At 47.8% G+C, this 25,059-nt stretch overlaps 1 protein-coding gene across 2 annotated transcripts in view; it reads left to right on the forward strand.

The window, feature by feature from the left end:
• Window positions 1-1,539: 1,539 nt before the first annotated feature.
• The window catches only part of DCPS (decapping enzyme, scavenger), a 36,022-nt gene continuing 12,502 nt past the window's right edge, over window positions 1,540-25,059 (forward strand). For both annotated transcript variants that reach the window (XM_033098240.1, XM_033098241.1), the window contains exons 1-3: window positions 1,540-1,765; window positions 2,993-3,167; window positions 23,871-24,016. In XM_033098240.1, coding sequence (XP_032954131.1) covers window positions 1,556-1,765; window positions 2,993-3,167; window positions 23,871-24,016 — 531 coding nt within the window. In that variant the 5' untranslated portion in view covers window positions 1,540-1,555. The remainder of the gene's footprint in view (window positions 1,766-2,992; window positions 3,168-23,870; window positions 24,017-25,059) is intronic.

Raw genomic sequence — 25,059 nt, forward strand, 5'->3', positions numbered from 1 at the left:
GAAAGGAAAGAGAAAGAAAAGAAAGAGGGGGAAGAAAGGAAGGAAAGGGAAGGAAGGGAAAGAGGGAAGAAGAAAGAGCATGCACACCTAGAAATTTTCGTAAGATCAGGGCTTTGTAGTTTTGAGCAGCTTTTTGCTATTGCATTTTACCCCCAGGACATTTTGTTCTAGTGTTGCACATAGTTTATAACCTCCTACTGTATATTCCCAGAAGGAAACTTGTGAACAAGCAGCAGATGTTTCTGGTTGAGGATAATTATTCCAGATCCTAAGCTTCCCCTACCAAAGCTCTTTGCTTCATAAAACAATTAGCCTTTTATCCCACTCATAAATTGACATATAGTACACTTCATAATTTACTGGCTGACTAAAAATTGCAAAAGTTGCCCACTCACTATTTTGTTTGAAAAAACTCAAAACTGACTGATGAAAATAAAACTTTTGACTAAAACTTGTTGTCTGGAATCGTGACAGAATTTATTTCTGTCAAATAACACCAATGAAAAAGGGACTAGCTAGAAATAATGGACACACAAAATAAAAAACGTGAAAGGGCATAAATTATAAGTACATTTTATATGCCATCCTCCAAGCCCCCACCTGCCGCCAAAAAAAACCAACCAAACAAACAAACAAACAAAACTCTGACAGATGAATCATATTCATGCTGCAAATCGCATTCCTGGATCACATAGTAAACTAGGTAGAGGAGGCAGAAGTCCTCAGCCCGGAAGAAAAGCAGCAGGTGATGGAAACGTGTTTCTGCCCCTGTTCAATCACCTTTTTTATAGCAAGAAGTACTGAATCTATAAAGAAAAGAGCTGGGCCAGCCTGGTGGCTCAGGTGGTTGGAGCGCCTTGCTCCTAATGCCAACCTCATAGGTTCAATTCCCACATGGACCAGTGAGATGTGCTCTCCCTGGAGCCCAGATGCCATGAACAGCAGGAGGTTGGCCACGGGTTACCGAGTGCTACCACCGGCTACGGTGTGCAGCCACGAGCCAGCAGGGAATGCAAGGCTCAGACTACCAGTATGGGCCAGGGAGCTGTGTCCTACACGACTAGACTGAGAAACAACAAGCATGAGCCAGAGTGGGGGTAGAGAGAGCTGAACGTCATGAAAATTCTGTAAACTGTAAATGGGTGAAAACCAGAAATGGTTTAAGCATTCCTTTTTTAAAAAATTGACCAAGAGCTAAAATCAATGTTGGCATAATTCATGTTAAAATGTCCATATTCAAACAAGGTGTCAAAGCCTTCAGAGTCTCGCCCCGGCATCTGGGGTGCCCTCCCAACCGCAGCACAGCTAGCCCGCCTGTTTAGGGGCTCGTTGCTTTCTTTTCTCTTCCCTCAACGTTGGTCTCAAATCTGGCCCACCCGCACAAGCGGACTCCCGCAGTAACTTGGATAAAAAACACTCATCGAGACAGGTCGCAGGGGGTCAGCGCCCCGGGCTTAAGCGCTGAGCACGTCGGGAGTTGTAGTAGCAGCAGCGCGTCGCGCAGGTGGGCTGGGCGTGTCCGGGGTCTGCGCAGGCGCACACTCTCGCGGGCAACATGGCGGACGCGGCCCCTCCGCCGGGCAAGAGAAAGCGAGAGCTGGACGCCGCGGGGGTGGAAGCAGCCAGCACAGAGGACAAGGAAAGCAAGGAAGCTGGCACTGGGAATGGCACCTCTGCCTCTGTGCGCTTTCCTTTCTCCGGCTTTAGAGTGAAAAAAGTGCTAAGGGAGTCCGCGCGGGACAAGATCCTGTTCCTACACGGGAAGGTACCATAGGCAGCCCTGGGCGGGGACGCGGGTGTGCGACCAGTCACCGCCCGAGAGGCGGATCTTGTAAGCGCTCGGCCGGGAAGTACCAATCGCATTCCTGGGGGGTGGCGGGAACCGTGCACCTCTGGAATGCTTGGTGGCAGAGCGCGTGGAAGACACATGGTCACCCGTGGAATTAAGGAAATTAACACACGCACGGCTGATTTTCCTAATTCCTCCTTTGCTAAAAATAACTACTAACACTTGTAGAGTGTATTGCATATTAAAAATCACGGGTTAAATTCCCTAAGCCATTCATTTATTCAACCCGTAAAGGTGCTAGAAACCCAGTAAATGTTGCGGGACCGTCTGGCTCATCCGTGCCCCTGGGAACGACAAGAGACTAGGAGATATCCCTGCTGTATAGGGTTCCAGCCCTAACATAGGAGACAGTTTATTAAATTGGTAATTCAATTCCACATACCATGCACAGACAGGCCAACATTGAGCTAGGTACCGGGGGATACAGAGATGAAAGTTACCATCCCTGACCCTCGGCAGTGCAGAGTATCTCCCGGTAGACAGATACACATAGCTGGCTCTAATACCATGTGCTCGGTTCTCTCGCAGGGACTGAGAAGAGACTGGAGACCGTCCTGGGAATTGGATGGTCAGGTAGTAAGGTTCCCCAGAATGCCTAGCAGGAGCTCTCATTTTGGGAGGATCGTGGGACCTGGGCCTCAGCTTCCATTCTTCTCTCTGTCTCTTGTTTTTTTTTTACAAGGTTCTGTCTGGTTCTCTCAGCCCGACCTGTCTTCAGTCTGCAGCTCCTGCTGAAGATTTTAGCCATGAGATCTTCACACTAGGAGTTAGTTGAGATAGCCAGATACACTAACTGTACCTATGACCGTGGGCAAGTCACTTAATCTCTCTAGACCTCTGTTTCTTCATCTGTAAAATGGGGAGAATTTGACAGAGGCCTTGTGAGCCTAAAATGGAAGACAGCGGAGAAGCTTTGCATCTTTTAGAAAGATGTGAGCACTGCCACAAGCATTTGGGTTAATGAGATGTCTCCTCTGGGAGGAGAAACATGAGTGCTATTGGCTAGACTTGCCCAGAGGGAAACTGCAGGGAAGGAAATCCCATATGTTGGGAATTCCGAGGCCCCGGGAGCTTCCGCCTCTGTTCTCCAGACCTCACCTGTGGCTCTGCCCCTGGGCCCACGGATGGTATTTCTGCCTACAGGTGAATGAGGCCTCTGGGGACGGGAATGGAGAGGATGCCGTGGTGATCCTGGAGAAAACGCCATTTCAGGTGGAACAGGTGGCTCAGCTCCTGATGGGAAGCCCTGAGCTCCAGTTGCAGTTCTCCAATGATATCTACAGCACCTATCACATGTTTCCTCCAAGGCAGCTGAGTGGTGAGCAAGTGGTGGCTGAAGTGGCTGCATGTGAAAAGGGTGGGATGGTGGGAAATTAGGGGGTGCGGAGGCAGCTCTCCATAGTCTGACTTGCATATTCTAGTGCAGTAGTTCTCAATGGAAGGAAGAGGGGATTTTGCCCCCAGGAGACATTTGGCAATCTCAGAAGACAATTTTTGGTTGTCAGAACTTGGGAGGTGGGGTTGCTGCTGGTACCTGGAGGGTAGAGGCTAGGGATTCTGCTAAATATCCTGTAAAACACAGCTGAGCCCCCACAACAAACGTCACTAGTGCTGAGGTTGAGAAACTGCTCTGGTGTAGTATGTTGTGAGGAGGGAATGTGATTTCACGGGAGAGAACAGGTTCATCTACTAACTGAATAATAATGCTTGTCAATACGTACTAAACCCTGACTGTTGTGCTATCCACCATTCTGAGTAGCCTACATATATTATCGTATTTTATCTTCAAAATAGCCTTGTGGTGGGAGTTTACAGGTGAGGCAACAGGTTTCTGAAAGGTTAAATAACTTGGCTGAGATCACACAGCCAGTAGGTGACAGAGACACCGAACTCCTTCAGTAGATGAGAACTTGCTCAGCATACCGCTGTGAAGGAGCAGCGTGCCGGGTGCTGCACAGGTCACTACCCTGAAGGAACTCACTTTCTAGTGGGGGAGACAAGGGGATTGCTGTGCACGGACTTGAGAAGGGCAGGACCTCGTAGGTTAAAAGGCAGAGATTTGTTTTTGACTACAAGTATTTTTTAATTTAGTGAAAAGAGGAAGAAGAGGAATATTCCATGCTAAAAGCCAGGCATGACGTGAGCTTTTTTCCTGTAGATGCTTACATTTAGTAGGCAGCTTTGTTGGAAGTGTGAGGGAGACTGGTTGACCTTGAAGGTTCCTTCCAACCAGGAAATTCTGGGGTCTGCTTTACAGCACAGATCTTTCTGTCTTTCTATTTGCCCTGCCCTCCGGCATTTACGGATATCCTGCCCCAGCCTTTCTTATAGATTTAGTCTTTTCCATACCCCCAAGAAAGGGTGCTATTGTTGTCCTTTGGAAATTTGTGTAAATACTTGATATGAGACAAGCAAACCTTTCACGGTTGCGAGCAAAACAGCCTGGTCCTCTATTAAAGAGAACCAGATTGATTGGTTCAAGCTGACAGAAATGGACAGCTGTATTTACTTTCTCAGGCATTGACATTTAAGCAAATGTATACTTCAACATGGGATGGCAGAAGCGTGACAGAAGGCACTGTAGCCACATCGCACTTGGGGCAGCCCCCAGACGACAGACTGGGGCCAGGACTCTGCTGCCACTCCTTCCCCTCGCCTGCCCACATGCCTCTATCCACCGCCCCATCCTCAGCCAAAATTCAGAAAGTTCTGCTCCACAGACCAACGCTGTAGAATTCACAGCCTTTCCTTTTCTTTTCATTTTTCCAGTACTTCTGTGGTATTGCACACAAGTGGTCGTGGCCCCTCCCTGTCTTTCTGTTTGTCATTTTTTTCTAAGATAAGTACTGAAAGAGCCAGTCGGTTATCAGCTCACCACAGGTCCTCTTTCCCATTCAGAACCCCAAATATCTGTCTACCTTGTCCCGTTTTTTGTTTTGTTTTGTTTTTTGTCTACATTTTTCTACAGTACAACCTACTGTTATCTGGGTGCCTCAGATGTTAGCTCATCTTGTCCAGAGCTGTCTTCTTAGGATAAAGTCAAACATGCATACGTTGCGGTATACTTTTATTTTACCTACCCAAATGAGGCCTGGCGATTTGGAAGTCACAACAGTTTGCTTCAGAGTTCCGTCCTCATCTCTCTCTTGTTTAGCTATACACCCGATCCCTGGATGAGCTTCTAGAGCAGGGGTTGGCAAACTGTTTCTAGAAAGGACCGGAGAGTAAATGCTCTAAGCTTTATGAGCCACAAATAATCTCTGTCACACAGTGCTCTTTTTTAACAACCCCTTTAAAAATGAAAATACCACTCTTAGTTTGCAAGGTATGTAAAAAACAGCTCATGGGCCAGATTTGACCTTCTGGTCAGTTTATCAACCCCTGATTCAGATTTCTTCCCACCTAAAGTGTGGTCTGTGGTATCACCTGGCAGCTTGTTAGACATGCAGAATCTCAGGCCCCACCCTCGACCTCAGAATCAGAATCAGAATCTGCATTTTAGCAAAATCCCCAGTTGAGTCATGCACATTATACTTTGAGAGGCACTGGGCTTTAAACACCATCTGTGTGTGGATGATGCCCATGTTTATTTCTTCATCCCTGACCTTTCCAAGAACTCCAGGCTCATAGTGAAATACACGCCTACTGGACATCTCTGTTTGGCAGTCTCTTAGGTAAAAGGTGAGACTCAGAGGCGCTAATGTATTTAAAAGTACGTAAACATATTAAATAGTAGTTGCATTGTTATTCTGATGTGCTGGGCCCTCTGCTGGCTACTGGAGCTTCAGAGATGAGTAAGACACCATCTGTGCCCTCACAGTCTTGTTATAAAAAGAGCGAAGTCAACTCAACAGGGTTTGGTCACTGCCTGGATGTAGGGCACAGAAGTCATTGAAAGTTGGAGCCATGTCAGACCCATATGAGGTCCTCAATAAATGACTGCTGAAAAATAAAGTCACAGGCTGACCCGCTGTATTTTTTCCTGTGGGCCAAGCATTTCACAGCCACGAGGTGGCAGCATTGCCAAAGTATTGTGTGGCCGGTTCCTTTGACATCTGAGCCTGTTCAGCCCTGCCTCTCCAATCTCAGTTTCAGAGTCACCAACTCTTAAAACTGCCTGAAGGGGCCTGGAAGCCTGGTTCCTACCGCCTCGGCCCTGTGAGCCCCCTGCACAGTTGCCCCTTGAGTTTTTCTGCTGTTTCTCCAGACCTCCTTCCCAGAATACTTGCCTGGGGGAGCCTCCCCCTACACATTTCTGAGCTGGCGACTCTCCTGATTTCTTTTGGTATTTCTCTGGTCGTTGGCAAATTTCTTCTTCTAGCCTGGAGGTTTTGCAGTCTTCTCATTTATCCTCCCGAAATCTCAGCTGATCATGAGAGGCTGTGCCCCACGCCACTGACATAATAGAGCATGTGCAGCAGAGTTAGACGTGCCTCCGTCCTGTCCCGGCTCTAACACTTACTAGTGGTCGTGCTGTTTGAGGTTTAGTGCAGTTGCAGGGGTTAAGAGCAAGCTTCTGGGCTGGAATCCTGGCTTTGCCATTTCTTAACTGTGAGGACTTGGGATGTTTCTGTATTCATTTAACAAAGACGAAGTGCAGGCTGTGTGCCAGGTGCTGTGCTGCATGCTAGGTATGTACCAGGAGTACATCAGATCGTATCTCTGTCTCTGGAGTTGTTGTGGGAAGGCAGAGAGCCAACCAGAAAACAAAGGTCTCAGTGACCCTGAACAAGAGCGGGACTGCGTGGTGTGGACATCCAGGAGGGCCGTCTGTGGAGATGACACCCAAGCGGGGATGGAAAAGAACCAGCTGTTCAAAGAGCTGGTGAGGGGTCGAGGAGAATGTTCTGGGTGGAGGGAGTAGCATGCATTCTGGGGGAGGAAAGAGGAACAGAAAGGAAGCTGTCATGTTGGGAGCTTGGAGGGGCAGTTGGTGGCTGTGGTATGTGGTACAGATGAATCTGGGGAAGTAACATCAGTTAATTTCTTGTTAAATTAGGTGAGACAATGTACCTCAGGACAGTTATGAAATAAATGAGATAGGAAAGATAACACAATGTTTTAGCCGCTGCCCACCGTGAGAAATACATTTTACATTGTGACCCAGTACCTGTGACTAAATGCACATAGATATAAGAGAAACAAACGGTTCGCAAAACAATCCTACCTTTGCTTTGTGGGAGACTGTCTGGTCTTCTAACTTAATTCCAGTCGTGTGTTTCCTTTTTTCTGATGCTGGTTTTAACCTCCTAAATTAATTTCATCCCACTGTCGTGGGTTATGCCCCTTTGAGAGAAGGTGCGTAGGACCCTTAGCCCCGCGGCCGGCGTACAGTGTGTGTTCCATACGTGTGAGTCGTTTCCTATTCTTGTTTCCTACCTTTAAAATTGTATGAGCCTTCACTGGAACCATATATGTAACATGGGAAAAAGCCTGCCCCTGACCACGGGCAGGTTTCCTCTCTTGCCCCTGCGGCCATGTGGTCAGTGTGAGGCCTGGGGGGCCAGACAGTGGGCATCTTAGCGCTGCTCCTGGCCGTCAGGCGGGGCAGAGCCGGGATCACCTCCTGCTGCTGTGCCGCTCTCACGCTCTCACGCCCGTGGCCTATCAATGGGGCCCTTTCATTGAGATCTCTGTTCCTTCTTACCTGGGAAGAAGGGGGAGATACTAGGGAGAGGGGTGTGACTCAGACATCCAGACTGCGTCTAAAAAGGCCAATTGTTTTCCCGCTGTCGAGCAGGGGTGTGGAATCTCAGGTTCAGTGGAGGAGAAGGCGTCTGTGTGAGTGAGGCCAGGGCAGGGGGCGGAGGGATCCTGGGAATCACATCATCTTTTGGTTGCAGAGAACTCCCAGCACTTTAGCTACAGGTAGGGTTTTCCTCCCTGTGCTCTTTGCAGAGGCGACACCTACACCTCTGAGTTTAGAGTGAGGACTTGTTTGGGAGGAGCATTTTAAAAGCCTAGCCATTCCCGTAAAGAGTTTCCCTGGCAGCCTTGTTCATGCTAGAAAAAACTAGAAACAATCTGGATATCAACTCGCACTAGAATAGATAAATATGTTGAGGTGGTTTCCTACCCTGGGTTGCTTCTTTATTGCAGTGAAAATGAATGAACTACAAGAAAAGCAAGACACAAAATACAATGTGTGATTCCAGATAAAGCTGAAAAAAAGCAGAACTGAACAATACACTGCTTAGGGTGCATACATACATGATGAAGCCAGGAAGACAAAAAAGACACGATTAACACCTTATTCAGCGGCATGGTTGTCCCTGGTGGGGCGGGGCAGAGAGGACATCAGAAATCCTGGTAATGTTCTGTTTCTTGGACTGCGTGCTCCATGCATGCGTGTTCTTTTATTTTAGGTATTTTAGTTATTTCTCACTGTGAGCAGTACGTATTTTGTATTACATATGTATGCATATGTACACGTATATACTTATATATGTATATGTGTATACACATATATATGTGTGTGTGTACACACACACACTTTGTTTGCATGTACAATAAATTTCCCAATTAAAAGTTGAGAAAAATTGGGTGCGGCCGGTTAGCTCAGTGGGTTACACCGCAATGCTCGTAACACGAGGGTTGCCAGTTCGATCCCCGCATGGGCCACTGTGAGCTGCGCCCTCCACAACTAGATTGAAACAACTACTTGGCTTGGAGCTGATGGGTCCTGGAAAAAAACACTTAAAATAAATAAAAGTTAAAAAAAAAAAAAGTTCAGAAAAATTGGCAGGACCTTAGAAGAACTAAGACTGTTTCCCCACTAAATTATAGGGCTCCGCCCACATTCTCAAATTTGGTTTCTAGTCACTGTTGCTGAAAGTACAAGTGTTTGATTTAGGCCTCCTTCCTCTGGGGTTTGGATATTAGCAGACTTTTGTTTCAGCACCCTACCTTTTCTCTGGGGCAGAGGAGTGGTGGGCCTGCCCCTCTATCTCCAGGGACAAGGGAGTGGTGCTGTGCTAGAGCGCATTGCAGGAGGCTGCCAGCCCTGGCAGGACCGGGCAGTGTGGGGAGCTCCTCCAGCAACTGGACGAAAAGGCCCAGTACCAGGCTCTGTGGGCCCTGCTCTGGCACAGGCTGGCACAAGCCTCTCACCCCATCCCTGGGGGTGTCCTCTGCAGCCCTCCCCTGGCAGCTGAACCGAAGGACAAGAGTTCTCTGAACAGTGACCAACAGGGAAAGCCTTGCCAGACAGGTCACAGCCGGAGTGGGTGATGAAGAGTGCCGTCGTCATCTAACACCAGAAACTCCCCAGACACAGTCAGCACGGGACACCAGAGCACGTCCCAGAATTGCTCTGAGACTCCGAGTCTCCGAATGAAGAGTGAGGACGCAGATAGCTGGCTATCCTGCCTCAGGGCGCTTCTGTGTCCTGTGGGATCGCAGAATCATAGTATCTCAGGTTGGAGAGGAACCGAGAGGTTCTTAGGACTGTGCGTCTTACCTACCATTAGCCATCAGAACTGCTAAGGTGCTTTCTTGAACACAGAATCTGGGCCTACTCAATAAGAGTCTCTGAGTTAGGGCATTTGTCAAAATCAAATAAGTAGCACCCAGAGGGCTTATACCGGCAGGGACAGGCTCTGTGGCCACTGTGCCCCACCCTGCTCTGCTTTCGTTCCGGAAGCAGTTACTATCATTGTTGTTGTTATTTCTTTTTTTTTTTTAAAAGAAGTAAGCCTTTATTTCCTTATTTTAACAAATCTGGCTGTGCTGCACAAGCAGTTACTATGCGTATTAAGAAAATCTCTGGGGAAGTGCCTCTGCTGGTTTCTTCCAGACTGAAGAATATGCGAATGCAACTTTCTTAATTTATCAGATTTTGACATTATCAAGTCCCCACAGTAGAAGTTGAAAGGTTCAGCTCCTTTATGCCTCGTTTCATTGTGCTTCACTTTATTGTGCTTTGCAGATAACTAAGTTTTTTACTAATTGAAGGTAAGACCCTCCACCAGAAGACAGATTACAGCTCGCTGAGGGCTCAGATGATGGTTAGCATTATTTTTAGCAATAAAGTATTTTTTAGTTAAAGTATGACGTTTTTTAGATATAATGTTGTTGCACTTAAAGACTACAGTATAGTGTAAACATAACTTTCATATACACTGGGGAGCCAAGATATTTGTGTGACATGCTTTATTGTGATACGTTATTGCCATGGTCCAGAGCTGAACTGGTAGCATCTCGGAGGTGTGCTTGTACTTCCTTCACCCTCCTTCCCTTCTCCTCCCAGTTTTTGATGTTTATATTATTATTTTTAGAGTTTTTTTAAAATTGCCTTTGGAGTCCTAAATAACTGAAATCTGCGTTAGGTTTTATCATTCTGTCAGGTGAGAATCGCAGTGCCTCCAGCCTTTCCTTCTCCTGTCTTTGCTGTCTCCCAACTTCCCTGTCAGCTGTATTACATTTCACTCTGTTATGGTCTGTTCTGTTGTCTGACTATAATGAAGGCTTGTGTGCTGTGTCTGTGAGGTGACTCTGGATTGACAACAGTAAAGAGTGCCGACGTTGTTATGGCCATATTAAATATTAATGTGTGCTGTACCCTCAGGCAGAGTGCTAGGGTCACGGGTCCTCATCCACCTGTCCCGTGCGGAAGTCCATGCCTCTTGGAGGAGAAGGAATCTGACATCTAGGTCACATAGATTGTCTTTCCTTATAGTCCAACAGTTCCTCCAAATCATGTTGCTTTTTCATTTGTTTCATATTTGAATCATTATTTTATCCACTTTTACTTTTTCACAAAGTTTTTACTTATCTCTTTTATTTATTTATTATTTTTTTTTTAGATTGTGGTTAAAAGAATACTGTGCTTTTACTCTGCTTTTGAAATTACCAGCCGCTTAGTTGGGTAATTCATTACATGATACTCCTTCCTTCCTTTTCCTTTTCCTTTCCTCAGTGTCTCCTGCTGCTCCAGCCTGGACAGTTGCTTCTTTAGGCTTGCTCAGTGTCTTTCTTTCATGTTCTACTCTCTTGTTTAGCTGAAGTACATTCGTAACTGCTTCTTCAGAAAGAATACATGAGAGGTAAACTTTAAATCTTTTATTTTGCCCTCACTTTTGATCGATGGTTTGACTGAATACAGAATTTAAATTTATTTTCCTTCAAAACATTAAAGGCATTGATTTGTTGACTTCTGGCATCCTTTGTTGCTAATAAAATATCTGGTGCTAGTTTGATTCTCATTTCTTTATAGCTAACAATTTTTTAAGTTTTTTTTGCTTTGTTACTGTCCTTTTCTAGAAGCTTATAGTATATTCTGTTTATTGTTGGCGTACTGAAATTTTGTAAGGTATCTAAGTTGGATTTTATTTTTTATTGGGCTGGGTACTTTGAGGTCCTTTTGATTTAAAATCTTATGTCATTCTTCCTCTCTGTACATTTTTTCTATTATTTCTTTGATAATTTCCTTCTCTCCTTTTCCTTTATTTCTGGAAATCCTTTAGTTGTTAGACTTCCTTGGTTGATTCAGTGTGCTTCTTCTATTCTCACTTTTACCATCTATATCTTTCTACAATCAGGTAGGTTGTCTTAACTTTGTTTTCCAGACCTTATAGTGAAGGTTTTAATTTGGCAATCATATTTTTAATTTTCTTCCCTCTGGTTCTCTGATTATTTCATTTTCGTAGCATCTTGCTCTTGCTTTACAGAAGCCAAATTGGGTTTATTTTCTGTGACACACTAATTAGAATTGTTTTAAGAATTATCTCCTGACCCTGAAGTGATCTCGTTTCCTCTGGGCTCTGGTTCTGGTTGTTTATTTTAGTCATTCTTTTATAGGCTGCTGGTTTTCCCTGAATGCCTGGTGAATATTAGCTCATTTGTATCTATTTATTTATTTATTTATTTTTTAATTTATTTATTTTTTTTTTTTAGCTCATTTGTATTTAGAAGAACCAGCCTGATGTGGGTTCCGTCCACTATCCGTTGGTAGGTCTGTTTCCACAGCAGGCCGCTCTCCTGGCTCGGTAGCTGCTCCAGAGCGTTTGGGTGGGGAGTGGGGCTTGTTGGCTGGCTGGCCTTGCCTAGGTGTGCAGTGTGGCTGGCACTGGGGAGGCACCAGTGCCCACTCTGGAGCCCTTGCGCTCTCGCGTCCACTATAGCTCGTGGGTCATATTTAGCCTACTTTTTTTGGTATGGCCTGCGAGCTAAGAGTGGTTTTTACATTTTTACTGCGTTGTTTAAAAAAAAAAAGAAAACTAAGAAGAATATGAAAAAGAGACTATATGTGGCCTACAATACCTAAAATATTTACTATCACACTTCTATGGAAAAGTTTGCCGAGCCCTGCTCTCGTCCATGGTTTCGTATCTTTGGAGGAGAGCCTTTCTCCGTTCACCTGGGGTAAGGAGCCTGCCCCCGGATGGGGGGTGGCAGTGCCGCAGCCGCTCCTTGGACAGCCCTGTAGTGGATCCCAACAGCCGGCTTCATTTCCCTTCCTGTCCTCTGTACCTGTTTGTTGGGAGCCCCGATCCTCTCCTGGCTTCCCGTGGCGAGGCTGGCAGTCCCCTCCACGTAGCTCGTCCCCCGCTCCGGCCGCGGCTTCCTTCCCTGTTGTCGCCCCCATTCTCATGCTCTCCACTCCATGTCCTGACTTTGGGAGACGGATTGCAATCTCTCTCTCTCTCTGCCGCCTCCCACTCTTGTTCCCCTCACTGTTACGGGTTTGTTCCCTTTTGTACTTCACTGCTGCCATGGCACTGAGTTTTGAAATGGTCTGAGAGCCACCATTAAATAGCAGTTGGGGGCCTTCCACATAAGCCTAGGTACGCTGCGTGGGGCCTCTGTAGGTGTAAGTAGCTTAGACCAGGGAGAAGCCACCCCACTGAGGCCACTCCCACCCAGAGCTGATGTTAGCGAGCGGAGACAGACGGCTCAGTTTCTCCCGTGTTCATGCTTAGTGGGTGGGCGTACACTGGGCATGGCCGGATCTGTGAGGCTGCAAACCCTGTGTCCCTTTCACCTAGCCTTTCTACTTCTAGGTATCTGACCGAGACAGTTACTCACACACATGCCCAAAGAGGGGCTAGAATGTTCAGCGCGGCATCATTTGTGATAGGAAAAAATAAAAACAAAAACAACCTACGTGAGCCCTGTTGGCGGCAGGGGGTAGGGGGACAGTTAACAAGGCGCGCTGCACGCATAGCCTGGGCTAATGTGCGGTTATTACAAAGAAGGAAGGAGGTGTGTACGGACAGTCACGGGAGATCTCCGAGGTCACAGATAACCCAAAAAAGATCGTCCCACTTGTGTCTAAAAAAAAGAATATGTGAGTATATTCATACTTACACAAACACATTAAAAACAAGACTGGAATAATGAACACGGAACTGTGGTCAGTGTTTACCTCAATGAAAAGGATTAGAATTATTTGAGAATATATTCATGTGACACGTGGATAGATAGATTTTTTTCAGGATGTTAACCTCCTCACCAAACAAACAAAAGAAGCAGATCAAAGTATTAGCCTGGATGGGGGCCCCTGGCTGCTTTCTTACTTCACCGCCTGAATAACCCTCCTCATTTGGAGCTTGTCACTTCATCGACAAGCACTGCATACCCCCAAGACACATGGACCCCAAACTCCGATGATTCATGCCTACTTACGGAGACACCCCTGTGACATGCTAACGAAATCCACTTTGCCATGGCAGGGTGGGCACTGGGACCTGGTGGGTTAGAGTGTGCAGAGGCGGCTGCTCCCACACCTGAGACGTGGCCTCCTGGGGTGGGCCGGACGTGGTGGTGGGAGGGCGGGAGGTAGAAGGGTGTCCTGTGAGGGCACCAGTGTGGACAGAGCTATGAAGTCGGCACCTGGCGTTCCTGGGCTTTGTTAATGGGACGGCAAAAAGGTGAGTGAGCCCACTGGAGTCTCTCTTTACTCCTTTAGTTTTATCAACTGAAGCCACTTAAAGGTAGCAGGTTTCAGTCTCCTTTTCTCCTGGGGAGCTTCAGAGCTTCTGACACCAATGAGCCAGGGTCCCCTCTGGTCTTGGAAGGACAGTGGAATAAGAACAAGCAGACGTTTCAAGATGGAAAGATTTCCTACCACCTGAGTAAAATTCTTGACTCAGAATCTGAGCTCTGCCTTTTTCCTGACTGTCCGATCGGCCCATACTCCCTTCCCTGCCACCTCACCTCAGAGCCCTTGCGTGCTGCTCCCTCTGTGCCCCCGTCTTCTCCCTCCACCACCTGAGAGCACAGCCCCTCTATTCAATTCTCCTTTTAGATTCAGGGCTTCCATGCGGCGGGGAGAAGCCATTGCAGTCAGGGCCTATTTAAAAATGAATAGATCCAGAGTTACTGAGTTGTAGCCACCACCACAAGCCTAGTGTTCTCGCTCTCTCTCTCAGATGGGGCAAGGTCCCAAGACTCTGTGGCAATCTTAAGGCTCAAGTCAGCAGAAAAGTCAGCTTACTCAGAACCAGTGGGCAAAGGCAGATTACCCACAGGATAGCTGGTTCCATGTCATTGCTTGGCTCTGGCTGAGCGCGCAGCCTGCTTGGTGTCCACTTCTGATCCGTCTTTCTGAGTGAGTAGTAACCTAGGATTCCGGGAGTCCTGGCCTCCTCTCAGGGGATGTGTCCTGTGCCTTTAGCGTTCTGTCCCTGTCCCACCACACACACACTGTGGCAGTGTCCACTGACGTTGCACTGAAACTTGGTACCTGTGCTCCTTTCAGAGTGAATTAAGGAAATACCTTTAGACAGAATGTTGAGAGAGGCTATATTTTTGAATTTTTGAGTGTTTAGTCTAATAGCTCTTATAGTCTGGTCTGCTCAAGCGGAGTGGTTTTCTTCCTGCATGTGGGGAGTGGGATTCTTACAGCTTTAAGGCCAAGACCGCCAGTCAGCTCAGTAGATATCAGCCCTTGAGCCTTCTGTTCAAATGGAAAGCCCCGTGGCCACACTACAGCAGCATTTCCTGTTCCTAAAGGACCACTTCCTATATGGTGTACGAAGCCTACCCCAACCACTGCCAGGGCTGCATTCAGTTACCAGATTTGCTGGTGGGCATACCCCTGTCATACCCCTTCCTCTCCCTCTTGGGCCTCAGAGGACTGAGAAGAGGGGGAAGGGGCCAGTCAGATCCAGGGTCTTGCTAAAATCAGCATCTGCCTCTCCTCTGTCTCTAAGAGCATCTCTGTGCTTTTGTTGAGACAGGTAATTAGCGGTTTGAGGTTTGCTGTGGAGTGGTTGAAGCTTCCAGTAGGATCCTGACCACACCCCTCAGCCCTGTTTATCCTCTATCTGGAGGTCTTCTCAGGCCTCGAGTCCTCCCAGCATCCTTGCAGGGAGGGACAGGGAACACCCCTCCCCAGCCTGTGACTGGAGCGTGGCTGCCTCCTCTCCCACTTCTGGCCTGTTCTCTCTGGTTACCAGAGGCCAGGCGGAGGAGAGTGTCACCTAGCCAGGAGAAAGCCCCAAGAGGAGGAATGGAAAGGCAGTCTGAGAGACCTGCTACCAGCCTCTCCCTTGCCAGCCCTCTCTAGGAGTCCTTTGATGGAGTGCCCCCCGGCCCCCGTCTGGGTCAGCTAGCTTATCACCTGGGTGGCTCTGCTTGGCTCTTGTGAAGGGGAGATGGGGGGTGGGCTTGACACTCAGATCCAGCTTTGCTGTTGCCTCTGCCCTGCTCTCTTGGGCCTGCACATCTGGGTCAAGTAAGTGGAGACTGGCTCATCATAGCAAAGGGAGAGCAAAAGCCACAGACTGAGCCATGGAAATGACCTCATCGTGTGGAAGCCATCAGCGAGGGCTGGAAAGCAGTCGTGTTTGAACATGTGTATGGGAAGGAGAGCAGACTGTCTGTGGTTTGCATTTTCATGTTTCATGTGCAACAGCATTTTCCTGGGGATTTGGCTAAGCCAGCTTTGGCAGAGAGCAAGCGAGACAGCTGCTCGTTCCTCTACATAGCCCTGAAAGCAGCTGAGCTTTTGTGTTCAGGTGGGGAACAGGAGGTGGCTTCATTGATTGGGGAAAGCCTTTCATGAGACCTTCAGGGTCTTGATGGGCAGGACAGAGCTGTCCTAGCAGGGGCACGCCCGCCGGCTCGTCTGAGCTGCGGAGAGAAGGAACGTGTGTGTGGAGGGCCGCTGTTCATCTGAGCTGCATTGTGTGACCATTCCTGCTGCCAACACATCCCTGCAGATAAAGAGCTCTGGCCCCAAGCCCCACGGGCTGCAATACCTCCACAAACCCCCTCTTCGAGGACCCCCCCACCCCAGGCCTCCTTCCTCACCATCCAGCACTGTCATATTTGGGGTGGGGCGGGGGGTTGGTACCACACACATAAGTTGTAACAGCCATTGTTCCCTGTTGTGAGCAGAGTTGTCCTCAGTCCCTCTGCTCCCCACCAGAGCCTGTTCTAGCCCAGCATTTGGCGGCAGTGCACCCCGTTGACACTGCTCCTCAGACAGCCGTCCGGAGCTGAGGGAGGGGCCCTCGACTTCCCTGCATTCCCCAGGAGGCACTGCAGCGAGCATTGGGGAATCACTGTTGTTAGTCTCCGCACGCTCTGACGTGCTCCCAGACCTCCCAGCCTGCGGCCCGTCGCTCTGGCACCTCATTATGCCCTTTGGTTTTGCTGACAGTGGTTTATGTGTCTCTGGAGGGGGTGGGACTCATCATGTTTCGCCCATCTGAGAGGACTGCTTTTTGGAGAACATGACCGCGGCATCGTGTCTTAGGAAAAGGCCTAAAAGAGGATGGCCTGTGGCCTTGGGAAAACAGGATTGCATAGAGGAGCCAGACTGCCTGGGTTCAAATCTCAGCTCTACCATTGTGTTGGGCAAATTAACCTCTCTGGGGCTTGGTTTTAAGGGGTGGCTTGTTTTTCTGTTTTTAATATCTTTGTTACATAAGTGACCCATATTGGTTTCAGAAAATGTAATACTCCCCAAAAAGCTAATTAAAAATTACAGTACATATAACTCCACCTCCCATACATACATAGCCTCTCGACTTCTTGGACTGTGTCCTGAATTTCAGAGTTTTTCTGTGTGTGCTTATGTGTGGTTGTGCATGCACACACTTAAAAATAATACACGTTCTGTTCTATAGACTGTATTGGGAGGGACACATTGTGAGTATGTATGTGTGAGGTGCTGTTTCAGGCACTGCACACAGTGTATGAAACAAAGTCTCTGCTCTCAAGGAGTTATGTCCAGTTGGAGGAGATGGACCATAAGTAACAGATAGGTCAAGAGGCAGTAAACAGCTAAGAAGACATGTAGAGCACTATATGAGGCCTGACAATGAAGTTCGCGAAGTTGCCACCAAGCACTTCTACCGGCAGCACTGTACCAACAGCTCGGTAAGCTTTCATAACCTTGGTATATCAGTGTCTCACAGCTGTGTTCGTGTCGACTTGTGGTGGTGTCTTGCTGAGTGGCATTCATTATTGCATGTTTTTGTGTGCCGTTTCAAGAATGTCTGAGCTTGAATTAGAGCAACAAACATACATTAAATTTCTTGTTAAACTTGGCAACAGTGGAAGTGAAATCAGGGACATTATCTATGCCGTGAAGAAAACGGCAGTGTACAAATGGAGTAAACGTTTTTCTGAGGGGAGAGAACACGTTACTTACTGATGAAGAGAGGTCAGGGCAGCCAGTAACGAGCAGAACTGGCGAAATTGCAAAAATTAGTCAAACTGCGTCAAAATCGTTGGCTGACTGTGAGAAGCATAGCAGACCAAGTAAACATCAATAGAAAAATAGTTAGGAAAATCTTAACTGAAAATCTTGGTATGAGAAAGGTGTGTGTAAAAATGGTCCCGAAGGAGCTCCCAGGGAACAAAAGCAAAAGAGAGTCCAAGTTTGCCAAAACCTTTTGGAGAGGCAAGATGATGTTTTGGGCCATGTTATCACCGGTGATGAAACATGGGTGTATCAATGTGACCCTGAAACAAAGAGTCAAAGTGCACAATGGAAGTCAGCCAATTCTCCACGACCAAAAAAGTTCCGTCCAAATCAAGAGTCAAAACAATGTTACTAACCTTTTTTTATATCAGAGGCATTATTCATTATGCATTTGTACCAACTGGACAAACAGTTAACCAAGTTTACTATTTGCAAGTACTGAAAGGGCTGCATGAAAAAGTTAGACAACCTGAACTTTTCGCCAACAATTCATGGCTCTTGCATCATGACAAGGCACCAGCTCACATGGCACTGTCTGTGAGGGAGTGTTTGGCCAGTAAACAAATAACTGTATTTACACCCTCCCTACTTACCTGATCTGGCCCCCAATGACTTCTTTCTTTACCCAAAGATAAAGGAAATATGGAAAGGAAGACATTTTGATGACATTCAGGACATCAAGGGTAATATGACGACAGCTCTGATGGCCATTTCAGAAAGAGTTCCAAAATTGCTTTGAAGGGTGGACTAGGCACTGGCGTCAGTGCATAGCTTCCCAAGGGGAGTACTCCGAAGGTGCATAGTGATATTCAGCAGTGAGGTCTGTAGCACTGTTTCTAGGATGAGTTTGCGAACTTAATTGTCAGTCCTCTTAAGAGAGAAGGGCAGGGACATAGGTTTCCAGTTAAAAGGGGGCAGTTTGCCACCTGCTTCCTTTAAAACCCTCACTAAAAATGACATTAAATTAAAAATTAATCCATAAATTCTAGAGGGAGGGAGAGGAGACTAAGATAGAAAGCAAAGGGAGTGGGGAGTACCTGATCTAGCAGATCTGAGAGACTGAAACCTGAGCCTGCAGAGGGGAAAGCCGGGCAGCAGTCACTTAACTCCCCTAACTGCTTCTTCCAGAGATTAGCCTCTGAAGAGGGTAAAACAGAGGGTCTAGAGATTCTAGGTACGGTTGAGGTTGGGTTGTGTACTGTAATGTAGGACGGTTAAGTGCAAGTTCACATACTGAGTGTTGAGATGACCCCTGCCCTTCCACCCAGCTACTTCTCCTCACTTGGATTGCTGTCAGCCAGGCTTATGTATCGATACCTCCATGTATGAAATGGGAAGAGTTGTCTGTGGCAAATCTGACCAACCCAAGAGAAAAGACTTAAACTCTTGGGGCTTCTCAGGCAAAGGAGTAGCCTGATCATCCTAAAATAAAGCCCCGGGTGAACTCATCTATGTCCACAGAGCTGCCCATCAGCTCTTCAGTGCTCTCCTCTCAGTACGAGTGAGCGGGCAGGCAAGGATGACCGAACTCTTGAGTACAGTTGAAAAAGAAAGGACAAGAAAAAGAAAGGAAGGAAGAGAAAGAAACTTGGAGGAAACAGAAACTTCAGGGAGAAGAAATTTTCGGAAACTATCGTTAATCTCAGAGAAATTATGATATATATTGAATGCATAAGAACAAGATGCTATCAATAAGGAATTTTTTTAAAAAGCTCTTGGAAATTAAAAATAGAGCAGAAATAAAAAATTCAGTAGGAGGGTAGATGAAGTTGAAGAAAGCTACCTTAAAAGTAGAATTAAAAAGACGTAAGAGATGGAAAATGGGAGAGAAAAAGCCTTTCACCTTTTAACATTTTGCCACATTTGCTTTTTCTCGCTCCATGTTTACATATAATGATTTTCTTACTAGTATTATTTATTGAAAAGTAAATGGCAGACAACATAACCCTTCATTGCTAAGCATTTCACTGTTTGTTTCCTAGGAACCAGGGAACCAGGGTAAAATGACCAATTTTAGGAGATTTCACACCTGTACAAAACTATTATATAACACAGAGACCTTTATTAAATGTTACCAGTTGTTTCAGTACCTAGTTGAATCAGGACTCCTCTGCCCCATCCAGGATCCAGGCCAGTCCTTTATCTGGAGCCCACCTTCTCTTTCCTAATGTTGACACTTTTGAAGGGTTGTAAAGCCTCTCGCTTGTCGAATGTCCCTGTATTGGGGTTTGCTGATACTTCCTTGTCTTGAGATTCATGTTGTACATTTCTGGCCAGAACACCAGGGCACATGGTGTCAGTTGTCCCATCAGGAGCGATGGTAACTCCCGTCACTTGGCGTTTTCCCTTTGTAATTAGTAAGTAACCTGTGGGGAGCTATTTTGAGACGGTGCGTGGATATCCTGTTCTCAATGTATTTCTCCCCAGTGGTTTGACATTTATTGGACATCACCTCTCTACCACGCTCCTCGTGTGAAGTGAAGCTGCAGGTCAACACCTCTGCTGGCATTTTAGGGAGACACCAGAGTTCGCTTCGGGCTGCCAATGAGAAGCGTAGCTTTGGGAAATACATGGATTTGGATCTGAGAGGTTTTGTTCCATTTGGGACAAAAATGCTCTTTTTGGGTTTAAAGTCTGAAAGGCCAGATTCATTTTTTCATTTGTTCAGTAAGTATTTGTTGAGTGCTTACTGTAGGCCAAGTGCTATTCCAGGTGCTGGGGATAAAATGATTTAAAAAAATTCAAAAAGTTAGACAAAATAAAATCTTTGTCTTCCTGGAAGGTACATTCTAATGGGGGGCAGGGGAGAATCAGACAATCAGTCTGTCCTCTCTTGTCAGGTAGTGATGAGTGAAGGAGACAGTGATGAAGTCAGGGGTCCTTCTTTAGCCAGGGCTGTCCGAGAGCTCTGAGGAGCTGAGCTTTGGGCAGAGACCCCGGTGTAGCAAGGGAGCAACCGTGACTCGGGGGAGGCCTGCCGCACAGGGGGAGGAGCAGCTGGTGAGAGGCCCAGAGATGGGCACAGGCTCCATGTGAGTGAGGGGTGGCCGGATCAGAGACGTTGAGGGGAGAACGGTGGTAAAGGAGGTTGGGGAGAGGTCCAGGCACGATGACGGAGGGCCGTGTTGACCGTGATTGGGGAGCCAGTGGGAAGTGCAGGTTTGAGGGGGTCGGCTCCTCAGGAGGACATGGAATCCAGCAAGCCCTTCTCCTGACGCCAGCATGTCAGGGCCAGGGCGTCCAGTGGTGGTCTGCCACGGGCTAGCCCCCAGGAGTGACTGGCTCTGAGGACCCTGGGTGCAGCAGTGGGGTTTCTGCATCCAGGCAGGGCTTTCTCAGGAAAGGGAGAGCAGGAAGTGAACAGTTGGAAAACGCCTTTTTATGCTTTCCCCGCTGCAGGAGGGGGCTTGCCGGTGAGGTGCCTGTTTCACCAGCACCCTGGGTGGCGCGGGCGGGCTTTGACAAGCCTTGGCAGTCAGGGGCGTGCTCGGAGGCCAGCGGCTTTCTGATCCTGAGCAGCCAGGGAACCCCAGGCTATGATCCCAGGACTGCGTCCATTGCCAGGAGGGCTAGGCCCTTCTCCAGCATCAGCTCTGCCTTTGTCCATGGCCCGTCTCCCCCACACCCAGGGAGTGCCTTTGCCTTTGCTCATGGCCTTTCTCCCCATGGCCCAGCCCAGGCAACCGGAATAACAACGAACACAACAAGAATGAGAGCTGGCATTTGAGGAACACTGTTTGGGGCGGGCTGGGCGGAGCGGAGGGTCACTTTCTAAATGCTTCCTGTATCCTGCTCATTGACTTCTCACAGCAGCCCAAGGTGACACAGCTACTCAGTGCAAAGCCAGGATTTGAGCCCAGGCTGACTGCGTCCAGAATGTCTGTTCTCCCTGACGCTGCACTGCAGATAGCCTGGGATTCTCCTCGAGTCCACTGCCAGGGCCACGGCAGTGCCATTCGACCTATTTCAGGCTGTCTCCTGCCTCTTGAAATCTTGGTGTGCTTGACCTCTGGTCTCTGACGCAGGGCTGGTAGAGAGTGTTGGCAGTGAGAAGTGAGGAACTACTTTTGCCGCTGCTTCCCTTTCAGGGTCCAATCCAGAGGTTCTTAAGAAGTGGGGTGATATTTATTTAACATCTCCAGTGGTCCAGACGACATGTGTTGTTTAATGGTAGCAACAATTCTGTGGGGCATAATCTTATGACTGCCCTTTAACAGATGAGGAGACTGAGACTCTGAGAGGTTAAATAACACTCCCGAGGTCTCACAGCCACTAAGAGCAGAGCCACGTGTCGGCTCAGATCCCATGTCTTCTTCACACCGTACTGCTTTGCCTGCTGGGCCTGATGACCAGCGGCCTTTGATCCTCACCAGAAGTCATGTGCTTGGGGTAGCACCTGTGGACGTCTCCGCTGGGCTGTTGGACGACAATATTGGGACTTTAAGTGGGTGTTGAAAGAACACCAACTCTAGGGTAAGAAGGCCACGAGTCCAGCTTGCCGCTGCTGCATTTCACAGCCTGACATTGGATAAGTCTCGAATTGTCATCAGCGCTTTTTACTCACCTATGAAATGGGGATTAAAATCACCGACTTCCTCAAACCAGATAGCTTCGTCTCAAGGTGTGTAGGTGCGGGTGAGAATTTGCGGCAGTTTTCAGTACACCTGCAGGGCTTCTCCTCTTTCAGTTTCCCTGGGCAAGCACATCTGACTCCAGAGCTAGGGAGTCAGGAACGTCATGGGTCTTTAGAGAAATATCCCAACTGATTTTAAAGCCCCATGTTCCTTTTCTGCCCTTAAGATTTGTGTTGAAGCGCTACATATAAATGCTAGAGTGGTGCTAACAGTTGTAGCAGGTGTTATTAGAAATAGAGAAAAGGACTTAAGCAAAACCAGGTGGCATTGGACCAGGACCCTGCCTAGAGGGTCTGTTTAGGAAACGACACAGTTTCCTTCTAGTGAAAACTGGTTCTCAACTGTGGGCAGTTTTACCCCCTGGGAAACACTTGCCAATGTCTGGAGCCATTTTTGGTCGTCACATCTGGATAGAGGGTTTCACTGGCATCCCGGTAGAAGCCTGCAAAGCTGTTAAACATCCTGAAATGCACAGAACAGTCCCCGCAACAAAGAATTATATAGGCCAAAAGGCCGGGGGTATCAAGATTGGGAAACCCTGGATTAAAAATAGCCAGCACTTACGTAGTATTTACTGTGTGTCAGACATTGTTCTAAGTTCTTCACAGGTATTAACTTGCTTAATGCTCCCAAACCTATGACATAGGAGGGATTGTTATCCTCAGGTGACAGATGCTGAAGTAGGGGCATGGGAGGTTCAATAAGTGGGTCAGGGTCTGGGTCCCGAGGGAGGAGCGAGCCGAGCAGGACTTGAACTGAGACATTTGGGCTCTAGAGTCCGTGCATTTAACCACTGAACTATGCACTGCTTTGCATTAATAGGACTACTTGGCTTTAAACCAGATTTTCAGCTTTGGGCCCAGAAACCCACATACAAGGCTGACAGTTAAGTCTGTGAACTTGTTGCAACGATGTTGTTAACCTTTTTTGATATCAGAGGGATTATTCATTATGAATTTGTACCAACTGGACAAACAGTTAACCAAGGTTACTATTTGCGAGTACTGAAAAGGCTGCGTGAAAAAGTGAGACGACCTGAACTTTTTGCCAGTATTTCATGGCTCTTACATCATGACAATGCACCAGCTCACACGGCACTGTCTGTGAGGGAGTTTTTAGCCAGTAAACAAATAACTGTGTTGGAACACCCTCCCTACTCACCTGATCTGGCCCCCAATGACATCTTTCTTTACCCGAAGATAAAGGAAATATTGAAAGGAAGACATTTTCATGACATGCAGGACATCAAGGGTTACATGACGACAGCTCTGATGGCCATTCCAGAAAAAGAGTTCCAAAATTGTTTTGAAAGGTGGACTAGGCGCTGGCATTGGTGCATAGCTTCCCAAGGGGAGTACTTCAAAGGTGACCGCAGTGATATTCAGCAGTGAGGTGTGTAGCACTTTTTCTGGGATGAGTTCGCAGACTTAATTGTCTGACCTCATACCTAGAAATTTGGCATGTGAGAAGAGTCAGAAACCTTTTATTCCTGTGCCTAGAAAATAGGGGTAGGATGGTGAGTTTTCTAGATTTTGAATTTTTAGAGTTTTCTAGCTCATGAATTTAGTGGCATGAGGCACTTTGTGGGAGTGGGTCGGCCTTTTGCTCCTTCTGTCAGGGAATCGGAGGCCGGGCAGGGGTCGTCTCCTTTCCGTGGTGGGGAGCAGAGTGTGAGGGACTGTGCAGGGTGGGCCTAACTGCAGTCCCGGGTCGTGTTGTGTCATTGCAGATATAAAGACAACCGTGGTTTACCCGGTCACAGAGAAACACCTGCAGAAGTACCTGCGCCAGGACCTCCGCCTGGTCCGAGAGACGGGAGGAGATCACAAGAATATCACCTCACCCCACTTGGCGTCCCAGAGCCTCAGCATCCAGGTAATAGGCCACCGCGTCTTGCACCGGCCTAGATGGGTCAGATATGAAGTGCTGTCCCCATGGCCAGTGTCTCTTTCTCAAGCATCCGTCGCGGTCTTATCAGGGGCCAGTACTGTTCCACAGCACAAGTTATGGGGCGACGGCAGAGAGCACAGTAGAGTCCCTGCCTTTATGGAGCTTCCTTCCTTGCAGGAGAAAGACAGCGCACAAACATGTAAGTGGACATACGAGACACGAGGCCATGAGTGCTATGGAGAAAACTAAGCAGGAAAGTGGCATAGAAAGTCCTGGGGTGAAGTGGGCACTGTTTTGCATAGGATGGTCATTGATAAGGCAGTTGACCCTGATCTTGGGCATGCCCAAGGGGATCTCAAAGCAACCTGTGTCCACTCTAACAGCCCTCATACAGTCTCGGAGTGGCTGTGCTGTCGCCCGGGATCTGAATGGGTAAAGACTGATTCCTGGTTAGGCTCACCACAGTCCAGACTTTTATTCCTGGTTTTGCCGGCAGCAAACCAGCCTCCAGAAGCCAAGTCTGAGTCAAAAACTTCCCCTTCTCTTGTTCTCCTTTGCATTCACTTCATAGAGGGCAGATCCCAATCGTCCTTGGGGACTTAGTGCAGGCCTCTTCTCCCAAGGGCTATGTTCGGGGGTTGGCAGTGCCTTCTGAGTGTCTTTAGCCACTGGACCAGCTGCCAGGCCGTTTAGCTGAGAGATGCCGACTTCTCTTTGGGCCTAGGCCCACCGCCAAGCAGAGCCTCTGCCTGGAATTGGCCCCATGTGAGTGCTTCGAGTTAAATATGATGGATGAGTCGTTTTCTTGCTCACTCACTGGCTCTCACTGTCTCCATGTCTTTATCACTTACTCTTGTTCTCTTTGAGCATTTTTCACTTACTCTCCCCAAGGTTCAGGTTCCAGTGGTGGAGGGTGTTCTAATGGTGGAAACTCACAGCCATTTCTCCAGGCCCAGAAGAAAGGGCGGTGCCCTGAGTACAGGGGCACTGTGGGGTGACTGTTCTCGGGAAGAGGAAGGAAAAGGAGG

This window comes from Rhinolophus ferrumequinum, chromosome 25 (genome assembly GCF_004115265.2).
Source record: "Rhinolophus ferrumequinum isolate MPI-CBG mRhiFer1 chromosome 25, mRhiFer1_v1.p, whole genome shotgun sequence".
Lineage (NCBI taxonomy): Eukaryota > Metazoa > Chordata > Mammalia > Chiroptera > Rhinolophidae > Rhinolophus > Rhinolophus ferrumequinum.